This window comes from Cicer arietinum, chromosome 5 (genome assembly GCF_000331145.2).
Source record: "Cicer arietinum cultivar CDC Frontier isolate Library 1 chromosome 5, Cicar.CDCFrontier_v2.0, whole genome shotgun sequence".
Classification (NCBI taxonomy): Eukaryota; Viridiplantae; Streptophyta; class Magnoliopsida; order Fabales; family Fabaceae; genus Cicer; species Cicer arietinum.
This window is the reverse complement of record NC_021164.2, coordinates 37235366-37257062: the sequence shown is the minus strand read 5'-3', so window position 1 is coordinate 37257062 and position 21697 is coordinate 37235366. Positions and strand designations below refer to the sequence as shown.

Below are 21697 nucleotides of genomic sequence, written 5' to 3'. Positions count from 1 at the left end.
CAAGACTGGTTAAAAACTCTAATTGGACTAGATTATGCCTAGGGAGTACGAAAATGACCTTAATGTGAATCCAATGACACTAAAACACCTATTTGACGCACTAGATTGGTTAAAAACCCTAATTGGACAAGAATAAGCCTAGGGAGGACGAAAATGACCTAAATGTTAATCAAATGACACAAACACATTTATTGGATGCACAAGATTGGTTAAAAACCCTAATTGGACTCTAATAAGCCTAGGGAGGATGAAAATGACCTAAATGTGAATCCAATGAAACAAACACACCTATTGAATGAACAATATTGGTTAAAAACCTTAATTCGAGTAGAATAAGCCTCAGGAAGCAAAAAAGACCTACATTTTAATACAATGACACAAACTCACCTATTGGGTGCACAAGATTGGTTAAAAACCCTAATAGGACAAAAATAAGCCTTGGGAGGACGAAAATGACCTAAATGTGAATCCAATGACACAAAAACACCTTTGGATCCACAAGATTGGTTAAAAACCCAAATTGGACTAGAATAAGCTTCAGGAGGCCGAAAAGGACCTAAATGTTAATCCAATGACACAAATGAACTTATTGGATGCATAAGATTGGTTAAAACACCTACTTGGACTAGAATAAGCCTAGGGTGTACAAAAATGACGTAAATGGTAATCCAATGACACAAAATGCCTATTGGATGCACAAAATTTGTTATAAACCATAATTGGACTAGAATAAGCCCACGGAGGACGTAAATGACCTAAATGTTCATCCAATGACACAAACACACCTATTTGATGCACAAGATTGGTTAAAAACCCTAATTGGACAAGAATAAGCATAGGGAGGACGAAAATGACCTAAATGTTCATCCAATGACACAAACACACCTATTTGATGCACAAGATTGGTTAAAAACCCTAATTGGACAAGAATAAGCCTTGGGAGGATGAAAATAACCTAAATGTTTATCCAAATAGGACTAGAATAAGCCTTAGGAGGTCGAAAAGGACCTAAATGTTAATCCAATGACACAAAAGAACTTATTGGATGCACAAGATTGGTTAAAACCCCTACTTGCACAAGAATAAGCCTAGGGCGAACAAAAAAGACGTAAGTGGTAATCCAATGACTCAAAACACCTATTGGATGCATAAAATTTGTTATAAACCATAATTGGACTAGAATAAGGCTATGGAGGACGAAAATGACCAAAATGTTTATCTAATGACACAAACACACCTATTTGATGCACAAGATTGGTTAAAAACCCTAATTGGACTAGAATAAGCCTAGGGCAGACGAAAATGACCTTAATGTTAATCCAATGACACAAACACACCTATTGGATGCAAACATTGGTTAAAGACCCTAATTGAACTAGAATAAGCCTATGGGGGACGAAAATTACATAAACGTGAATCTTATCACACAAACACACTTGTTTGATGCACAAGATTGGTTAAAATACCAAATTGGACAAGCATAAGCTTAGGGAGGACGAAAATGACCTAAATGTGAATCCAATGAAAGAAACACACCTATTGGATTCAAAGGATTGGTTAAAAATCCTAATTGGACTAGAATAAGCCTTGGGATGATGAAAATGACCTAAATGTTAATACAAAGACACAAACAAACCTATTGGATGCACAAGATTGGTTAAAAACCCTAATTGGACTAGAATAAGCCTAGGGAGGACGAAAATGACCTAAATTTTCATCCAATGACATAAACACACCTATTGGATGTACAAGATAGGTTAAAAATCCTAATTGGGCGAGAATAAGCCTAGTGTTGACGAAAATGACCTAAATGTGCATCCAATGACACAAACACACCTATTGGATGCAGGAGATTGGTTAAAAACTCTAATTGGACTATAGTAAGCCAAGGAAGGACGAAAATGACCTAAATTTCAATCCAAAGACACAAACAAACCAATTGGATTCACAAGATTGGTTAAAACCCTAATTAGACTAGAATAAGCCTAAGGAGGATGAAAATGACCAAAATGTGAATCCAATGACACTAAAACACCTATTGGATGCACAAGATTGGTTAAAAACCCTAAGTGGACATGAATAAGCCTAGGGAGGACGAAAATGACCTAAATGTAAATCCAAGGACACAAAAACACCTATTGGATGCACAAAATTGGTTAAAAGCCCTAAGTGGACTAGAATAAGCCTAGGGAGGACGAAAATGACCTAAATGTGAATCCAATGACAAAAAACACCTATTTGACGCACAAGATTGGTTAAAAACCCTAATTGGACAAGAATAAGCCGAGGGAGGACGAAAATGACCTAAATGTTAATCAAATGACACAAACACACTTATTGGATGGACAAGATTGATTAAAAACCCTAATTGGACTCGAATAAGCCTATGGAGGACTAAAATAAACTAAAAGTGAATCCAATGAAACAAACACATCTATTGAATGCACAAGATTGGTGAAAAACCTTAATTCGAGTAGAATAAGCCTCAAGAAGCAAAAAAGACCTAAATGATAACACAATGACACAAACACACCTATTGGATGCAAAAGATTGGTTAAAAATCCTAATTGGACAAGAATAAGACTTGGGAGGACGAAAATGACCTAAATGTTTATCCAAATACACAAACACATCTATTTGGTGCACAAGATTGTTTAAAAACCCTAATTGGACAAGAATAAGCCTATGGAGGACTAAAGTGACCTAAATAATCATGCAACGACATAAACCCATCTATTGGATGCACAAGATTGGTTAAAAACCCTAATAGGACAAGAATAACCCTCGGGAGGACGAAAATGACCTAAATGTGAGTCCAACGACACAAAAACACCTTTGGATGCACAAGATTGGTTAAAAACCCTAATTGGAAACAAATGAGTCTAGGGAAGATGTAAATGACAAAAATGTTCATCAAATGACTCAAACACACCTATTGGATGCACAACATTGGTTAAAAACCCTAATTGTACTAGCATAAGCATATGGAGGACGGAAATGGCCTAAATGTCAATCCAATTACACAAACAATCCTATTGTATGCACAAGATTGGTTAAAAACCATAATTTGACAAGAATAAGCCTAGGGAAGACGTAAATAACCTAAATGTGCATCCAATGACACAAACACGCCTACTAGATGCACAAGATTAGTCAAAAACCCTAATTGGACTAGAATAAGTCTAGGGAGGACAAAAATGACCAAAATGTGAATCCAATGACACAAAAATACCTATTGGATGCACAAGATTGGTTAAAAACCTTAATTGGACTAGAATAAGCCTCAGGAGGTCGAAGAGGACCTAAATGTTAATCCAATGACACAAATGAACTTATTGGATGCACAAGATTGGTTAAAACCCCTACTTGGACTAGAATAAGCCTAAGGCATACAAAAATGACGTAAATGGTAATCCAATGACACAAAACACCTATTGGATGCACAAAATTTGTTATCAACCCTAATTGGACTAGAATAAGCCTAGGGAGGACGAAAAAGACCTAAATTTTCATCCAATGACACAAACACACCTATTTGATGCACAAGATTGGTGAAAAGCCCTAATTGGACTAGAATAAGCCTAGGGAGGACGAAAATTACCTAATTATGAATCCAATGAAACAAACACACCTATTGGATGCACATGATTGGTTAAAAACCCTAATTTGACAAGAAAAAGCCTTGGGAAAACAAAAATGACCTAAACGTTAATCCTATTACACAAACACACCTATTTGATGCACAAGATTGTTTAAAAACCCTAATTGGACTAGAATAAGCCCCAGGAGGTCGAAAAGGACCTAAATGTTAATCCCAAGACACAAATGAACTTATTGGATGCACAAGATTGGTTAAAACCGCTAATTGGACTAGAATAAGCCTAGGGCGTAGGAAAATGACATAAATGGTAATCCAATGACACAAAACACCTATTGGATGCACAAAATTTGTTATAAACCCTAATTGGACTAGAATAAGCCTAGGGCGGATGCACAAGATTGATTAAAAACCCAAATTAAACGTTCATCCAATGACATAAACACACCTATTTGATGCACAAGATTGGTTAAAAACCCTAATATGACTAGAATAAGCATAGGGCGGATGAAAATGACCTCAATGTTAATCCAATGACACAAACACACATATTGGATGCACAAGATTGGTTAAAGACCCTAATTGAACTAGAATAAGCCTACAGAGGAAAAACATGGCCTAAATGTGAATATTATGACACAAACACACCTATTTGATGCACAAGATTGGTTAAAACCCCTAATTGGACAAGAATAAGCCTAAGGAATACGTAAATGACCAAAATGCTCATCCAATGACACAAACACACCTATTTGATGCACAAGATTGGTGAAAAACTCCAAAGGGACTAAAATAAGCCTAGGGAGGACAAAAATGACCTAAATGTGAATCCAATGACACAAAAACAACTATTGGATGTACAATATTGGTTAAAAACCCTAATTAGACAAGAATAAACCTTGGGAGGACAAAAATGAGCTAAATGTGAATCTAATGACACAAACACACCTATTGGATGCACAAGATTGGTTAGAAATCGTAATTGGACTAGAATAAGCCTAGGGAGGACGAAAATGAACTAAATGTTCATCCAGTGACACAAACTCACACATTGGATGCACAAGATTGGTTAAAAACCCTAATTGGACTAGAATAAGCCTCAGGGGGTCGAAAAGGACCTAAATGTTAATCCAATGACACAAATGAAGTTATTGGATGCACAATATTGGTAAAAAAAAAAACCCTAATGGGACTAGAATAAGCCTAGGGCTTATGAAAATGACGTAAATGGTAATCCAATGACACAAAACACCTATTGGATGCTTAAAATTGGTCATAAACCCTAATTGGACTAGAATAAGCCTAGGGAGGACGAAAATGACCCAAATGTTCATCCAATGACGCAAACACACCTATTTGATTCACAAGATTGGTTAAAAACCCTAATTGAACTAGAATAAGCCTAGGGCGTACGAAAATGACCTCAATGTTAATCCAATGACACAAACACACCTATTGGATGCATAATATTGGTTAAAGACCCTAATTGAACTAGAATAAGCCTCGGGCAGACGAAAAATACCTAAACGTGAATCTTATCACACAAACACACCTATTTGATGCACAAGATTAGTTAAAAACCCTAATTGGATAAGAATAAGCCTAAGGAGGACGAAAATGAACTATATGTTCATGCAACGAAACAAAGACACCTATTGAATGCATAAGATTGGTTAAAAATCCTAATTGGACTAGAATAAGCCTTGGGAGAACGAAAATGACCAAAATGTTAATACAATGACACAAACACACCTATTGAATGCACATGATTGGCACTACTAGAAAAACATGTTTTAGCTGCCAATTTTAGCGTCGGATTAGCGTCGGCGTGGCCGACGCTAAACGTCAATATGGCAGAAGCGTGTTTGATTTTTTATTTTAGTCAACATCGTAGCGTCGAAGTAGCCGACGCTATATTGTTTGATTGGTAAAATTTTATTTTTTAATCCTATTAAAAGTAACCAATATTTTGACTAATCATTTTTTTATTTGTCTACGTATTATTATTGTATCTATTTAATTAACTTAATTACATTTTTTTGATGTATTTATCTATTCAATTTTGACTCAAATAACTTAATAAATTAGTTTTATAATTAAAATTTTAGTATTAATATTAATTTTAACTAAAATCATAACAAAAAATTTTATTTAAAAATAGTTTTAAAATGATAAAAACTTAAAAGTTTGATGATAATAAATCTAAAATATAATCAAACTCATTTATAAATGATATATTATTTAATGATGAGTGATTTAATTTAATAATATCAACATATATTAAATGTTGAATATAACATAAAATAGTTAAAAAAATAAAATTATTATATCAATTATAGAAAAGTAGAATAAAATTGACCAATTTTTGTAGTCCCCATTAAATATGAATGTTATTATTATTCTTTTTAATTTTATTCACATTTTATTTGAAGCTACATTTTCTAATAGTTGTAATATTGAGATTTTTCATTTTTTTAAGCAAACAAAATAAGTATGTTTTTTTCAATAAACCGCTATTATTCCTTCACTCTCTTTTTCCTTTACTTTAGTTCTCTCTCTCTTTTTTACCCTAACCCTACGGCGGCAGCCTTGCAGGCGCCGCCTTCTCCTCCTTCCTTTCTTCTTCATACTGTGCCGCCTTCGTTTTCCCTCACTCACTAGAAAACCCTCTTGATTTCCCTCTCTTTTCCCTTCATTCACCTACTCTCATTTTTCCTCGTTCTCACTGCCACGAACCCAGGTGCTGCCTTCGCCCAAAGTCGCGAACCCACCATCACCATTCTTGGTTTCCCTCATTTTTACTTATTCAACGTCATCTCTCTGTCTCTAAGTCTCTTTCGACGTCTTCAACCGAATAGTTGGTTTTTAGGATTATTTTTAATTTAGGGATTTGCTATCTATTTTCTCTTTTTACGATTTTTTATATGTTATTGGTTTTTTTTTTTTATTGAAATAAATTTGGATTTTTTTGTAATCTTAGGAGAAGGTTACGAACCCGTTGTTCGAGAAGCCTCCGAAGCAGTTTGGAATTGGAGGTGCGTTGCCACCGAAGAGGGACTAGACCAGATTCGTTAAGTGGCCAAAGACTGTTCAGATTTAGAGAAAGAATAGGATTTTGAAGCAGAGGTTGAAGGTTCCACCAGATTTGAACCAGTTCACAAAAACCCTTGACAAAAATCTAGGTCAGAAAAAATGAACAGATTGTTTGGATCTGATATTGTTTTGTTATCATGTGCTATTCGGGACACGTCTTATTGGTGATATCTTAGAATTGTTAATTGTGTTAATTGGTATAAAAAAATAATCTAGTGTAAGTGTTTAATCCTTTAATGAGTATGTGTTGCTCAACTAAAATATCAATGATATGTTTAATCTTCTGCATTAAGTCTGATAATTCTGCGACTGCATTGCTTTTGTTTTAATTAGTGGTAGTAGTTTTGTTCTTTAACAATTTAACTGGTTTACACTAAGGTTATATAGCTTATGACGCTGCAAAACAATTTTTCTTTTTGGGTTTTGATGTTAATCAAATACATGGTTTGCCTACAATTGAGCTTGGAGGAAGCAATTATGGATTGATTTCCTGTTATTTAAACATTACGAATTTGTGCTAAATATTTGCTGATTTAGTTTTAAACCAACGTTTTTGAATATATTTAATGGTTGTACCTGCAGCAACAAGCATGTTCAAGATTCTCTTGAAATACAAGCCTGAAGATAAGGCAGAAAAGAAAGAGAGGCTTTTGAAAAGGGCTCAGGCAGAGGCTGAGGGCAAGACAATTGAAACCATGAAGCCTATTAATGTGAAGTATGGTCTCAATCATGTTACCTACCTCATTGAGCAGGTTGGCTTGTGTTTTATTATTGCCTTCTTATTACTTTTGCTTATTATGTGTTATTGATGAATGACTGCTAAGCTATCTTTGCCTAACAGAACAAAGCTCAACTTGTTGTGATTGCTCATTATGTCGACCCAATTGAATTGGTTGTGTGGCTTCCAGCTTTGTATAGGAAGATGGAAATTTCATACTGTATGGTGGAACAGTTTTTTGTTGACTATAGTGTAAGTGTTTAATCCTTTAATGAGTATGTGTTGCTCAACTAAAATATCAATGATATGTTTAATCTTCTGCATTAAGTCTGATAATTATGCGACTGCATTGCTTTTGTTTATAATTAGTGGTAGTAGTTTTGTTCTTTAACAATTTAACTAGTTTACACTAAGGTTATATAGCTTATGACGCTGCGAAACAATTTTTCTTTTTGGGTTTTGATGTTAATCAAATACATGGTTTGCTTACAATTGAGCTTGGAGGAAGCAATTATGTATTGCTTTCCTGTTATTTAAACATTACGAATTTGTGCTAAATATTTGCTGATTTAGTTTTAAACCATGGTTTTTGAATATATGTAATGGTTGTACCTGCAGCAACAAGCCTATTCAAGATTCTCCTGAAATACAAGCCTGAAGATAAGGCAGAAAAGAAAGAGAGGCTTTTGAAAAGGGCTCAGGCAGAGGCTGAGGGCAAGAAGCCTATTAATGAGAAGTATGGTCTCAATCATGTTACCTACCTCATTGAGCAGGTTGGCTTGTGTTTTATTATTGCCTTCTTATTACTTTTGCTTATTCTGTGTTATTGATGAATGACTGCTAAGCGATCTTTGCCTAACAGAACAAAGCTTAACTTGTTGTGATTGCTCATTATGTCGTCCCAATTGAATTGGTTATGTGGCTTGCAACATTGTGTAGGAAGATGGAAATTCCATACTGTATGGTGGAACAGTTTTTTGTTGACTATAGTTGTTGACTTTAGCGTCGGCCATCCAACGCAAAGGTTTTTCCCCAGCCGACGTGGCAACTGACAATTTTAGCGTCGGATGTTTCAATTTTAGAGATAGCGTCGGAGTAGCGTAGGATGGTGTTTAGCCGACACTAGTCAGTAGCTTAGACCGTTTTAGCCTAGGCCCGACACCGACGCTAATCAGACGCTAAATCGTCATTAGTGTAGGTTTTTGGCCTATTAGCGTCGGATTTTGGCCGCTGCTAAATCTTGTTTTTCTAGTAGTGTGGTTAAAAACCCTAATTGGACAAGAATAAGCCTTTGGAAGACGAAAATGACCTAAATGTTAATCCAATTACACAAACACACTTATTGGTTGCACAAGATTGTTTAAAAACCCAAATCGGACTAGAATTAGCCTCCGGAGGTTGAGAAGGACCTAAATGTTAATCCAATGACACAAATCAACTTATTAGATGCACAAGATTGGTTAAAAACCATAATTGGACAAGAATACGCCTATGGAGGACTAAAATCACCAAATGTTCATGCAATGACACAAACACACCTATTGGATGCACAAGTTTGGTTAAAACCCTAATTGGTCTAAAATAAGCCTCGGGAGGACGAAAATGACCTAAAATTCATTAAATGACAAACAAACCTATCGGATGCAGAAAATTTGTTAAAAACCCTAATTTGACTGGAATAAGCCAAAGGGGGACAATAATGAACTAAATGTTCATGCAATGACACAAACACACCTATTGGATGCACAAGATTGGGTAAAAACCTTAATTGGACAAGAATAAGACTTAGGAGAATTAAAATGACCTAAATATGAATCAAATGACACAAACACACCTATTGGACCCACAAGATTGGTTAAAACCCCTAATTGAATAGGAATAAGTCAAGAGAGGACAAAAATGACACAAATGGAAATCCAATGACACAAAAACACCTATTGGTTGCACAAGAGTGGATAAAAACCCTAATTGGACAAGAATAAGCCTAGGGAGGACAAAAATGATCTAAATGTGAATCTAATGACACAAAAACACCTATTGGATGCACAAGATTGGTTAAAACCCCTAATTGGACAAGAATAAGCCTTGGGAAGACGAAAAAGACCTAAATGTTAATCCAATGAGAAAAACACACCTTTTGTATGCAATAGATTGGATAAAAACCCTAATCGGACTAGAATAAGCCTAGAGAGGACGAAAATGACCTAAATGTGAATTTTATGACAAAAACACACCTATTGGATGAACTAGATTTGTTAAAAACCCTAATTGGACAAGAATAAGCCTAGGGAAGATGTAAATGACCTTAATGCTCATCTAATGACACAAACACACCTATTAGATGCACAAGATTGGTTAAAAACCCAAATTGGCCAAGAATAAGCCTAGGGAGGACGAAAATGACCTTAATGCTCATCTAATGACACAAACACACCTATTAGATGCACAAGATTGGTTAAAAACCCAAATTGGCCAAGAATAAGCCTAGGGAGGACGAAAATGACCTAAATGTGAATCCAATGACACAAAACATGTATTGGAGGCACAAGATTGGTTAAAACCCCGAATTGGACAAGAATTAAACAAGGGAGGACGAAAATTACCTAAACATGAACCTTACAACAAAAACACACCTATTGCACGCACCACATTGGTTAAAAATCCTAATTGGACTAGAATAAGCTTACGGAGGACGAAAATGACGTAAATGTGAATCCAATGATACAAATACACTTATTGGATGCACATGATTTGTTAAAAATCCTAATTGGACAAGAATTAGCTAGGGAGGAAGAAAATGACCTAAATGTTAATCCAAGGACACAAACACATATATTGGATGCACAAGATTTGTTAAAAACCCTAAATTGACTTGAGTAAGCCTAGGGAGGACGAAAATGACCTAAATGTTCATCCAATGACACAAACACACCTATGGGATGCACAAGATTGGTTAAAAAACCTAATTAGACAAGAATAAGCCTCAGGATGATTAAAATGACCTATATGTTCATCCATTGACAAAAACACGCCTATTGGATGCACAAGATTGGTTAAAAACTCTAATTAGACTAAATTAAGCCTAGGGAGGACGAAAATAACCTAAATTTAAACCAATGACCCAGACACACCTATTTGATGCACAAGATTGGTTAAAAATTGTAAATGGACAAGAATAAGCCTAAGGAGGACGAAAATGACCTAAATGTTAATCCAATGATACAAAAACACCTATTGGATGCAAAAAAATTGGTTAAATACCTTATTCGACAAGAATAAGTCTAGAGAGGATGAAAATGGCCAAAATGTGAATCGAATGACACAAACATATCTATTGGATGCACAAGACTGGTTAAAAACCCTAATTGGACTAGAATAAGCTTAGGGATGTCGAAAATGACCTAAATGTGTATCCAATGACGCGAAAACACCTAATAGATGCACACGATTGGGTAAAAACCCTAATTGGACAAGAATAAGCCTAGGGGGGACAAAAATTACCTATAGGATGCACAAGATTGGTTAAAACCTCTAATTGGACAAGAATAAGCCTAAGGATGACGTAAATGACCTAATGCTCATCGAATGACACAAACACACCTATTGGATGCACAAGATTGTTTAAAACTCTAATTGGACTAAAATATGCCTAAGGAGGACGAAAATGACCTAAATGTTAATCCAATGACACAAAAACACCTATTAGATGCACAAGTTTGGTTAAAGACACTAATTGACTAGAATAAGCCTGGGGAGGACGAAAATGAACAAAATGTGAATCCAATGACACAAAAACACCTATTAAATGCACAAGATTGGTTAAATAACCCTAATTGGACAAGGATAAGCATAGGGGGACATAAATGACCTAAATGTTTCTCCAATGACACAAACACACCTATTGGATGCACAAGATTGGTTAAAAACCCTAATTGAACTAGAAGAAGCCTTGGGAGGACGAAAATGACCAAAATGTTCATCCAACGACACAAACACACCTTTTTGATGCACAAGTTTTGTAAAAAAACCCTAAATGGACTAGAATAAGCTTTAGGCAAACGACAATAACCTAAATGTTACTATAATGACACAAACACACCTATTGGATGCACAAGATTGGTTAAAGACTCTAATTGAACTAGAATAAACCTAGGGAGGACAAAAATTACCTTAACGTGAATCTTATGACACAAACACACTTATTGGATGCACAAGATTGGTTAAAAATCCTAATTGGACAAGAATAAGCCTAGAGAGAACGAATATGATCTAAATGTTCATCCAATGACACAAACACAACTATTTGATGCAATAGATTGGTAATTACCGTAATTGGACAAGAAAAAGCATAGGGAGGACGAAAATAACCTAAATGTGAATCCAATGACACAAAAACACCTATTGGATGCACAAGATTGGTTAAAAACTCTAATTGCACTAGAATAAGCCTAGGGAGGACGAAAATGACCTAAATGTGAATCTAAAGAGACAAACACACCTATTGGATGCTCAAGATTGGTTAAAAAACCTAATTGAACAAGAATAAGCTAGAGAGGACGAAAATTACCTAAATGTTAATCTAATGACACATTACACCTATTAGATGCACAAGATTTGTTAAGAACCAAAATTGGACTAAAATAAGCTTAGGAAGGACGAAAATGACCTAAATGTTAATTCAATGACACAAACACACGTTTTGGATCCACAAGATTGGATAAAAACCCTACTTGAACTAGAATAAGCCTAGGGAGGATGAAAATGACGTAAACGTGATCTTATGACACAAACACACCTATTGGATGCACATGATCAGTTAAAAACTCTAATTAGATTAAAATAAGCCTAGGGAGGACGAAAATAACCTAAATGTTAATACAATGACACAAACACACCTATTGGATGCACAAGATTGGTTAAAGACCCTAATTGGACAAGAATAAACCTAGGGCGGACGTAAAATGACATAAATGTTAATCTATTGACACAAACACACCTATTGGATGCACAAGATTGGTTGAAAAACCTAATTGAAAAAAAGTTAGCCTAGGGAGGACGAATATGACAAAAATGTGAATCCAATAACACAAACACACCTATTGGATGCACAAGATTTGTTAAGAACCTTAATTGGACAAGAATAAGCCCAAGGAGGACTAAAATGACCTAAATAATCATCCAATGACCCAAACACACCTATTGGATGCACAAGATTGGTTAACAACCCTAATTGGACAAGAATGAGTCAAGGGAGGACAAAAAAGACATAAATGTGAATCCAATGACACAAAAACACCTATTGGATGCACAAGATTATTTAAAAACCCGTATTGGACAAGAATAAGCATTGGGAGGGAAAAAAATAACCTAAATGTGAATCCAATGACACAAAAACACCTATTGGATGCACAAGATTGGTTAAAACCCCTAATTGGACAAGAATTAGCCTAGGGAGGACGAAAATGACCTAAATGTTAATTCAATGACACAAACACACCTATTGGATGCAACAGATTGGTTAAAAACCCTACATGGAATAGAATAAGTCTAGGACAGACAAAAATGACCTAAACGTGAATCTTATGACACAAACACACCTATTGGACAAGAATAAGACTCGGGAGAATTAAAATGACCTAAATGTGAATCAAATGACACAAACACACCTATTGGACCCTCAAGATTGGTTAAAACCCCTAATTGGACTAGAAAAAGCCCAGGCAGGAGGAAAATGATCTAAATGTTCATCCAATGATACAAACACACCAATTGGATTCCCAAGATTGGTTAAAAACCATACTTCGACAAGAATAAACCTAGGGAGGACAAAAATGGTCTAAATATGAGTCCAATGACACAAAACACGTGATTTTTTAAAAACCCTAATTGGCCAAGAATAGGCCTACGGAGGACGAAAATGACATAAATGTGTATCCATTGACACAAACACACCTATTGGATGCACAAGAATTGTTAAAAAACCTAATTGGACTAGAATAAGCATAGGGAGGACGAAAATGACCTAAATGTCTATCCAATGACAAAAACGAACCTACTGGATGCACATGATTGGTTAAAAACCCTAATTGGACAAGAATAAGCCTAGGGAGGACGAAAATGACCTAAATATTAATCCAATGACACAAACGCACCTACTGGATGCACAAGATTAGTTAAAATCCCTAATTGGACTAGAATAAGCCTCAGGTGGACGAAAAGACCTAAATGTTCATTCAATGACAAAAACACACCTATCAGTTGCAGAAAATTTGTTAAAAACCCTAATTGGGCATTATTAAGACAAGGGGTGACAAAAATGAACTAAATGTTCATCCAATGACCCAAACACACCAATTGGATGCACAAGATTGGTTAAACACCCTAATTGGACAAGAATAAGCCTAGAGAGGACGAATATGATCTAAATGTTCATCCAATGACCCAGACACACCTATTGGATGCTCAAGATTGGTTAAAACCCCTAATTGGACTAGAATAAGTCTAGGGAGGACGAAAATGACCTAAATGTTAATTCAATGACACAAACACACCTATTGGACAAGAATAAGCCTAGAGAGGACGAATATGATCTAAATGTTCATCCAATTACACAAATGATCTTATTGGATGCACAGGATTGGTTAAAAACCCTAATTGGGCATTATTAAGACAAGGGGTGACAAAAATGTACTAAATGGTCATCCAATGACCCAAACACACCAATTGGATGCACAAGATTGGTTAAACACCCTAATTGGACAAGAATAAGCCTAGAGAGGACGAATATGATCTAAATGTTCATCCAATGACACAAACACAACTATTTGATGCAATAGATTGGTAATTACCGTAATTGGACAAGAAAAAGAATAGGGAGGACGAAAATAACCTAAATGTGAATCCAATGACACAAAAACACCTATTGGATGCACAAGATTGGAGAAAAACCCGACTTGAACTAGAATAAGCCTAGGGAGGACGAAAAAGACCTAAATGTTCATCCAATGACCCAAACACACCAATTGGATGCACAAGCTTGGTTAAACACCCTAATTGGACAAGAATAAGACAAGGGAGGACGAAAATGACCTAAATGTTAATTCAATGACACAAACACACCTATTGGATGCTCAAGATTGGTTAAAAACTCTAATTGCACAAGAATAAGCCTAGGGAGGACGAAAATGACCTAAATGTGAATCTTAAGAGACAAACACACCTATTGGATGCTCAAGATTGGTTAAAAAACCTAATTGAACAAGAATAAGCTAGAGAGGGCGAAAATTACCTAAATGTTAATCTAATGACACATTACACCTATTGGATGCACAAGATTTGTTAAGAACCAAAAGTGGACTAAAATAAGCTTAGGAAGGACGAAAATGACCTAAATGTTAATTCAATGACACAAACACACGTATTGGATGCACAAGATTGGATAAAAACCCTACTTGAACTAGAATAAGCCTAGGGAGGATGAAAATGACGTAAACATGATCTTATGACACAAACACACCTATTGGATGCACATGATCAGTTAAAAACTCTAATTAGATTAAAATAAGCTTAGGGAGGACGAAAATAACCTAAATGTTAATACAATGACACAAACACACCTATTGGATGCACAAGATTGGTTAAAGACCCTAATTGGACTAGAATAAACCTAGGGCGGACGTAAAATGACATAAATGTTAATCTATTGACACAAACACACCTATTGGATGCACAAGATTGGTTGAAAAACCTAATTGAACAAAAGTTAGCCTAGGGAGGACGAATATGACAAAAATGTGAATCCAATAACACAAACACACCTATTGGATGCACAAGATTTGTTAAAAACCTTAATTGGACAAGAATAAGCCCAAGGAGGACTAAAATGATCTAAATAATCATCCAATGACCCAAACACACCTATTGGATGCACAAGATTGGTTAACAACCCTAATTGGACAAGAATGAGTCAAGGGAGGACAAAAATGACATAAATATGAATCCAATGACACAAAAACACCTATTGGATGCACAAGATTATTTAAAAACCCTTATTGGACAAGAATAAGCATTGAGAGGAAAAAAATGACCTAAATGTGAATCCAATGACACAAAAACACCTATTGGATGCACAAGATTGGTTAAAACCCCTAATTGGACAAGAATTAGCCTTGGAAGGACGAAAATGACCTAAATGTTAATTCAATGACACAAACACACCTATTGGATGCAACAGATTGGTTAAAAACCCTACTTGGAATAGAATAAGCCTAGGACAGACAAAAATGACCTAAACGTGAATCTTATGACACAAACACACCTATTGGACAAGAATAAGACTCAGGAGAATTAAAATGACCTAAATGTGAATCAAATGACACAAACACACCTATTGGACCCACAAGATTGGTTTAAACCCCTAATTGGACTAGAAAAAGCCCAGGTAGGAGGAAAATGATCTAAATGTTCATCCAATGATACAAACACACCAATTGGATTCCCAAGATTGGTTAAAAACCATACTTCGACAAGAATGTTCTTGACTAGAAAAGGAATCCTCAAGAGCTTACAAGAACATTCCCAGTATTTTTGATGCTCTGCAAACTATCATTGCCAGACAAGCTCATCAGGATAAAGAGCACGCAATTCTGAGGGACTGGATAAAAAATCAGGTTGCTCCCAAGTTTGGTCTCGAACCACCTATGCCTAATCCTCCTCCCACATTTCTAGAAGTTCCTCAGCCTTAATTATCTCCATCATCTGAAGCTTCTTCACCTTCTTTGTCCTTTTGATTTACTTTTTTTAGCTTGGCTCTCCTACTCCTTTTTGCTATGACAAAGGGGGAGAAGTATTTTAGATTTTAAAACTGGTTTGTAGCTGTCTTTTTATATCTACTTGTATTTTTTTTTATTTTGAACCACCTTGTAATGATCTAGGAATTTTTTTGACATTAATGAAAAATCATTATTTGGTTCAAATGTTTAGCACATATTGAGGGGGAGTTCGTTTGTTAAAACTCTCTGAATTATTATTAGAATCAAAATTAAAATTTAAATTAACATGTTTGTCATCATCAAAAAGGGGGAGATTGTTAAGACAAAATCTTAAATTAATGTTTTGATGATAATTAAACAAAAGGTTAATTAAGAATTCTAATTATGATTCTAAGTATTTTGGTTTTTAACATGTGCATTTGAGTGTGTCAAAACAAGTTAGGTACCAAGTATTTCAAAGCAGGTCTCATTAAAAATCAAGAAAGCAATAACAGTTAAACCAAGATCGTTCTTGACATACTTCAGTAAAACGAAGATCGATCCTGACATACTTTAGTAAAACCAATATCGTTCTTGAGATATTTATGGAAAACGAAGAACGTTCTCCACATATGTCTTAAATAAAAATGATCAGTTTTCTTTATGAAAGATTGGATTCTAGAAGCTTAAATTCATCTCATACCTTCATCAAGATAAGCAAGGATCAATCTAAGTCAACATTCTTCCAGAATTCGAAGGATCAAAGACATGCTTCATGAAAAGTACAAAGCAAGATCATTCTTCAAGTAAGGCAAATGCAAGTACAAATTTACATGTTGTAACGTACACTGAAGTTGTACTTTCAATCATGCTTGCACACTTAAAGTAAAGACAAAAATCATCTCAAACAATTGACAGAACCACAAAGTACAAATCACTTCATCTCCAAATTCAAAGATCGATCTTAGATGATAAGAATGTTCCTGGTTTCAACTTGAGCACTCTTGCTTTTTGTTTGATCTTATCCATGACAGCTGGCCTTATTTCAAAGGATAAATAAGTTACCTAAAGCTCTCTTGAAGTCTATAAATACAGCTTCAAGATGAAGAACAAATTACAACTCAAAGTGCCAAGCAAAGTATCAATCATTTCAAACATACTCGAGATTCTCATAATCATTCTCCAGCTTGCAGTTCCACTCTTTGTGTTGTGTTAAGATCAGTAACAATTGAGTTTTAAATATAGAATCTATTTTTCAAACAAGAGTTGAGAAAATACTTATATTCTAACCCTCTCAAAATCATTATTTTGTAACTCAAGGCTACATTTTCATCTTAGCTTGAGTAGTGTGTAAAAATCCTTTTGTGTTATAAAAGGTATCTTGCAAAATCCTTTCTGAAATATTGTAAGGTAAATCTAAGGAAATCCTTTCTAAGTAGAAAGGTAGAAACTGTGTAAAGATCAAGATTGATCTCTGAAAACCAAGAACAATCTTGCCTTGAGCACTTAGTAGAAAATCTCACATTCGTGAGGACTGGACGTAACCCGTGTTTGGGTGAACCAGGATATACGCTCGTGTGATCTCTCTATCTCTATCTCTATTTATTATATGCTTTAAATTAGTTTTTTATATTGATAAAATTGATATTGTTGTTTTACACTAAACAAGATCAATCTTCGTTTATAACCAAGATCAATCTTCGTTTATAACCAAGATCAATCTTGAATTAAACTTTCAATTTTTATTCAGGAATTTTAAAAAGAGGCAATTATAATTCAAACTCTCCTTCCTTATAATTGATATTGTTACTTCATATTTTTGGAAGAACGCGGGTGTCATGATCGATTTTTCCGATTATCGCGCCACCTGAGAATAATACTTGTTTTAAAATTGTGTGTACCATTCAATAGGATTTAGTATCTCATTAAAGTATTGTTTTCAGAGACTAAGACCGTCGGGGCCGTCGAGAGTTGAGAAGTTTTACCCCCTTTGAGAAGAGTAATTTTCTTAGATTAGGTTAGTAGATCAAGAGTAAATACACATAGTGTCTACATTGTATTTTATTTCTCGATTAGTTTTTGAATATTTTGATTATTAAAGATTTTCAGTTGTAAGGATTTATTTTAAATATTTCATAACATTATTTCTTTCAGACAATTCATTATTTATTATAGTATCTTATTCTCTTATATAGTATAATTTTTTTATTACCTCTATTGTTATACCCACGCAACTAGGTGGAGCCAATAAGGTGTCTCGATTGAGGAAGGTCTTATATGGGCTAAAGTAGTCCCCTCAAGTGTGGTTTGGAAGATTCACAAAGGCAATAGTGTGATAGGACTATAAGCAAAGCCAATGAGATCACACTCTTTTTTTCAAACATTCACAAGGGGGAAAACTTATTGTATTTCTTGTTTATGTTGATGGTATTATTGTTAAAAGAAATGATTTGACTGACAAACAACTACTCAAAGAGAAATTATCAGCATAATTTGAGATAAAGGACCTTGGACATCTCAAGTATTTCTTGGGAATTGAGGTGTTCTACTCAAAGCAAGACAATTGTATCTCTCATAGGAAGTATGCCCTTGATCTTTTGCATGAAATAGGAAAGCTTGGATGCAAACAATCAATTGTTCCCATTGAAAAAAATCACAAGATGAGTTATGAGGAGGAAAGTGCCAAAGTACAATATCAGATATTAGTGGAAAAGTTGTTTTACTTGAATCACACTAGGTAGGATTTGTCTTATGCAATTAGTGTGGTAAGTCAATTCATGCATGATATGGAAAGACATTTACAAGCTGTAGAATTTTTTCTACAATTTATCAAAGTTACTCAAAGGATGGGACTTTTGTATAAAAGAGATGGAAGTCTAGCTATATTGAGGCATACACTAATGTTGATTATGCAGGTTTAGTGTGTGATAGAAGATCTGCTTCAAGCTATTGTACTTTCTTGTGTGGAAACTTTGTTGCTTGGAGGAGTAAAAAGCAAAGTGTAATGTCTCGATCAAGTGTTGAGCTAGAATTTAGAGTTATGGCACAAGGAATTTGTGATTTATTGTTGATGAAAATTGTGCTTGAAGATTTGAAGATAAGGTGTGAAGGTCTTATGAAGTTATTGTGTGACTATAAATCGATCATCAGTATCTCTCATAATCTTGTTCAACATGAAGAGATCAAACACGTTGAGATAGACTGACATTTTATTAAAGAGAAACTAGATAGTGGATTGATAACTACAACATTTATTCCTTCTGGACATCTGCTGGAAAATGTGTTGACAAAGGACATACCAATATAACAATTCAAGCAACTTACCTTCAAGCTAGGAATGTTAGATATCCATTCACTAACTTAAAGGGGGGGTGTTGAAAATATTTAAATTAGTGTTTATTTATAATGAATATATGTAAAAGTGTGAGTTAACTTGCTCATATTGGTCTAAATAAAATCTGAAAACAGTGTTGAAACTAAAGATAGATCAATCAAAGTCTTTATGACATATTCTTTTGTTTGATACCATAGATAATGTTCTTTCATTATTCCTAATTTAAGCTTATTTGTGCAATATATCTTAAATGCACTATTCTTTAAATGACGTCAACTACAAAGTTGATCCTTGTCCCTTTCTGAGTTGACTTAAAAGCATTTAAGACGATGAAACTAACTTCAATGTGAGAAAGAGAATTTTGTTATATGAACCCAACAAATAAAATGTTCATCTGCATTAGACAAAATGTTCTTTCTCTGTAATTTTAAGTGGTTATTTGTTCTTTTGTGAGTGAGATTCATGTTATCAATCTTACATACTTAAAAGCACAGGTTAGATCAAAAACTGATCAGAATCTTAAAATAATAATTTAAAATGGTTGGATCTTTAAAGTATTAAATTGGAATTTTGCTTCAAATTTTGGTCAAAACAAAATTAGGCACTAAAGATAGATCAATCAAAGTCTTTATGACATATTCTTTTGTTTGATACCATAGATAATGTTCTTTCATTATTCCTAATTTAAGCTTATTTGTGCAATATATCTTAAATGCACTATTCTTTAAATGACGTCAACTACAAAGTTGATCTTTGTCCTTTTCTGAGTTGACTTAAAAGCATTTAAGACGATGAAACTAACTTCAATATGAGAAAGAGAATTTTGTTATATGAACCCAACAAATAAAATGTTCATCTGCATTTGATAAATGTTCTTTCTCTGTAATTTTAAGTGGTTATTTGTTCTTTTGTGAGTGAGATTCGTGTTATCAATCTTAACATACTTAAAAGCACAGGTTAGATCAAAAACTGATCAAAATCTTAAAATTATAATTTAAAATGGTTGTTATCTTTAAAGTATTAAATTGGAATTTTGCTTCAAATTTTGGTCAAAACAAAATTAGGCACTAAAAATAGATCAATCAAAGTCTTTATGACATATTCTTTTGTTTGATACCATAGAGAATGTTCTTTCACTATTCATAATTTAAGCTTGTTTGTGCAATATATCTTAAATGCATTATTCTTTAAATGATGTCAACTACAAAGTTGATCCTTGTCCCTTTCTGAGTTGACTTAAAAGCATTTAAGACGGTGAAACTAACTTCAATATGAGAAAGAGAATTTTGTTATATGAACTCAACAAATAAAATGTTCATCTACATTAGATAAAATGTTCTTTCTCTGTAATTTTAAGTGGTTATTTGTTCTTTTGTGAGTGAGATTCATGTTATCAATCTTAACATACATAAAAGCACAAGTTAGATCAAAAACTGATCAGAATCTTAAAATTATAATTTAAAATGGTTATATTTTTTAAAATATTAAATTAGAATTTTTCTTCAAATTTTGGTCAAAACAGAATCAGGCACTAAAAAAAACTTTAAAAATATCTGCTACATTTCATAAGCTCTCTTATATTTATTTCCAAAGTTATAACAAATAAAACTATATATTCACACAAAATTTTGAAAGACTAAAATCAACAAACCTTACCCCTTTTTCGGGATGTTCACAGACATGTATACATCAAAATATTTACATTGTTATTATAATAGAGCATATTAAAGGGAAATGGGTGCAAATAGTAAAAAAAAATCCCCAAACAAAAACTTTAAAATCATGATGAGTACACATGTTGAGAAAGCCTACGCTTAGGGTGCACTGATAAGGGCACGGCTCGTTGAAGAGTTAATCCATAAGCTTCTTCCATGTTCATCGTTTTCTCATTGAGCCCATTTTCAAGTTCCCAATTAAAAGAATGGGTCAAGGTAGCAGTTAGAAGTTGGACCATACGAATCCCAAGACTCATCCCAACACATATTCTGCGTCCAGCGCCAAAGGGTATGACCTCAAAATCATTTCCCTTAACATCAACGTCACACTTCTCACCCCCTTGTAAGAACCTTTCAGGTTTAAAGTCTAATGGGTCATTCCATTCTTTGGGATCACGAGCTATGGCCCATACATTAACCAAAAGAGTTGAACCCTTTGGAATATGGTAACCAAAAATATCACAACTTTCTGATGCAATTCGTGGGAGG

At 34.4% G+C, this 21697-nt stretch overlaps 1 protein-coding gene across 1 annotated transcript in view; it reads right to left on the bottom strand.

The window, feature by feature from the left end:
• Positions 1-21108: 21108 nt before the first annotated feature.
• The window catches only part of LOC101510693 (flavonoid 3'-monooxygenase-like), a 10869-nt gene continuing 10280 nt past the window's right edge, over positions 21109-21697 (bottom strand). The window contains exon 3 of the mRNA XM_027330988.2: positions 21109-21697. This exon is cut by the window's right edge and continues 263 nt beyond it. Within this exon, the coding sequence (XP_027186789.1) occupies positions 21274-21697 (424 nt within the window). The 3' untranslated portion in view covers positions 21109-21273.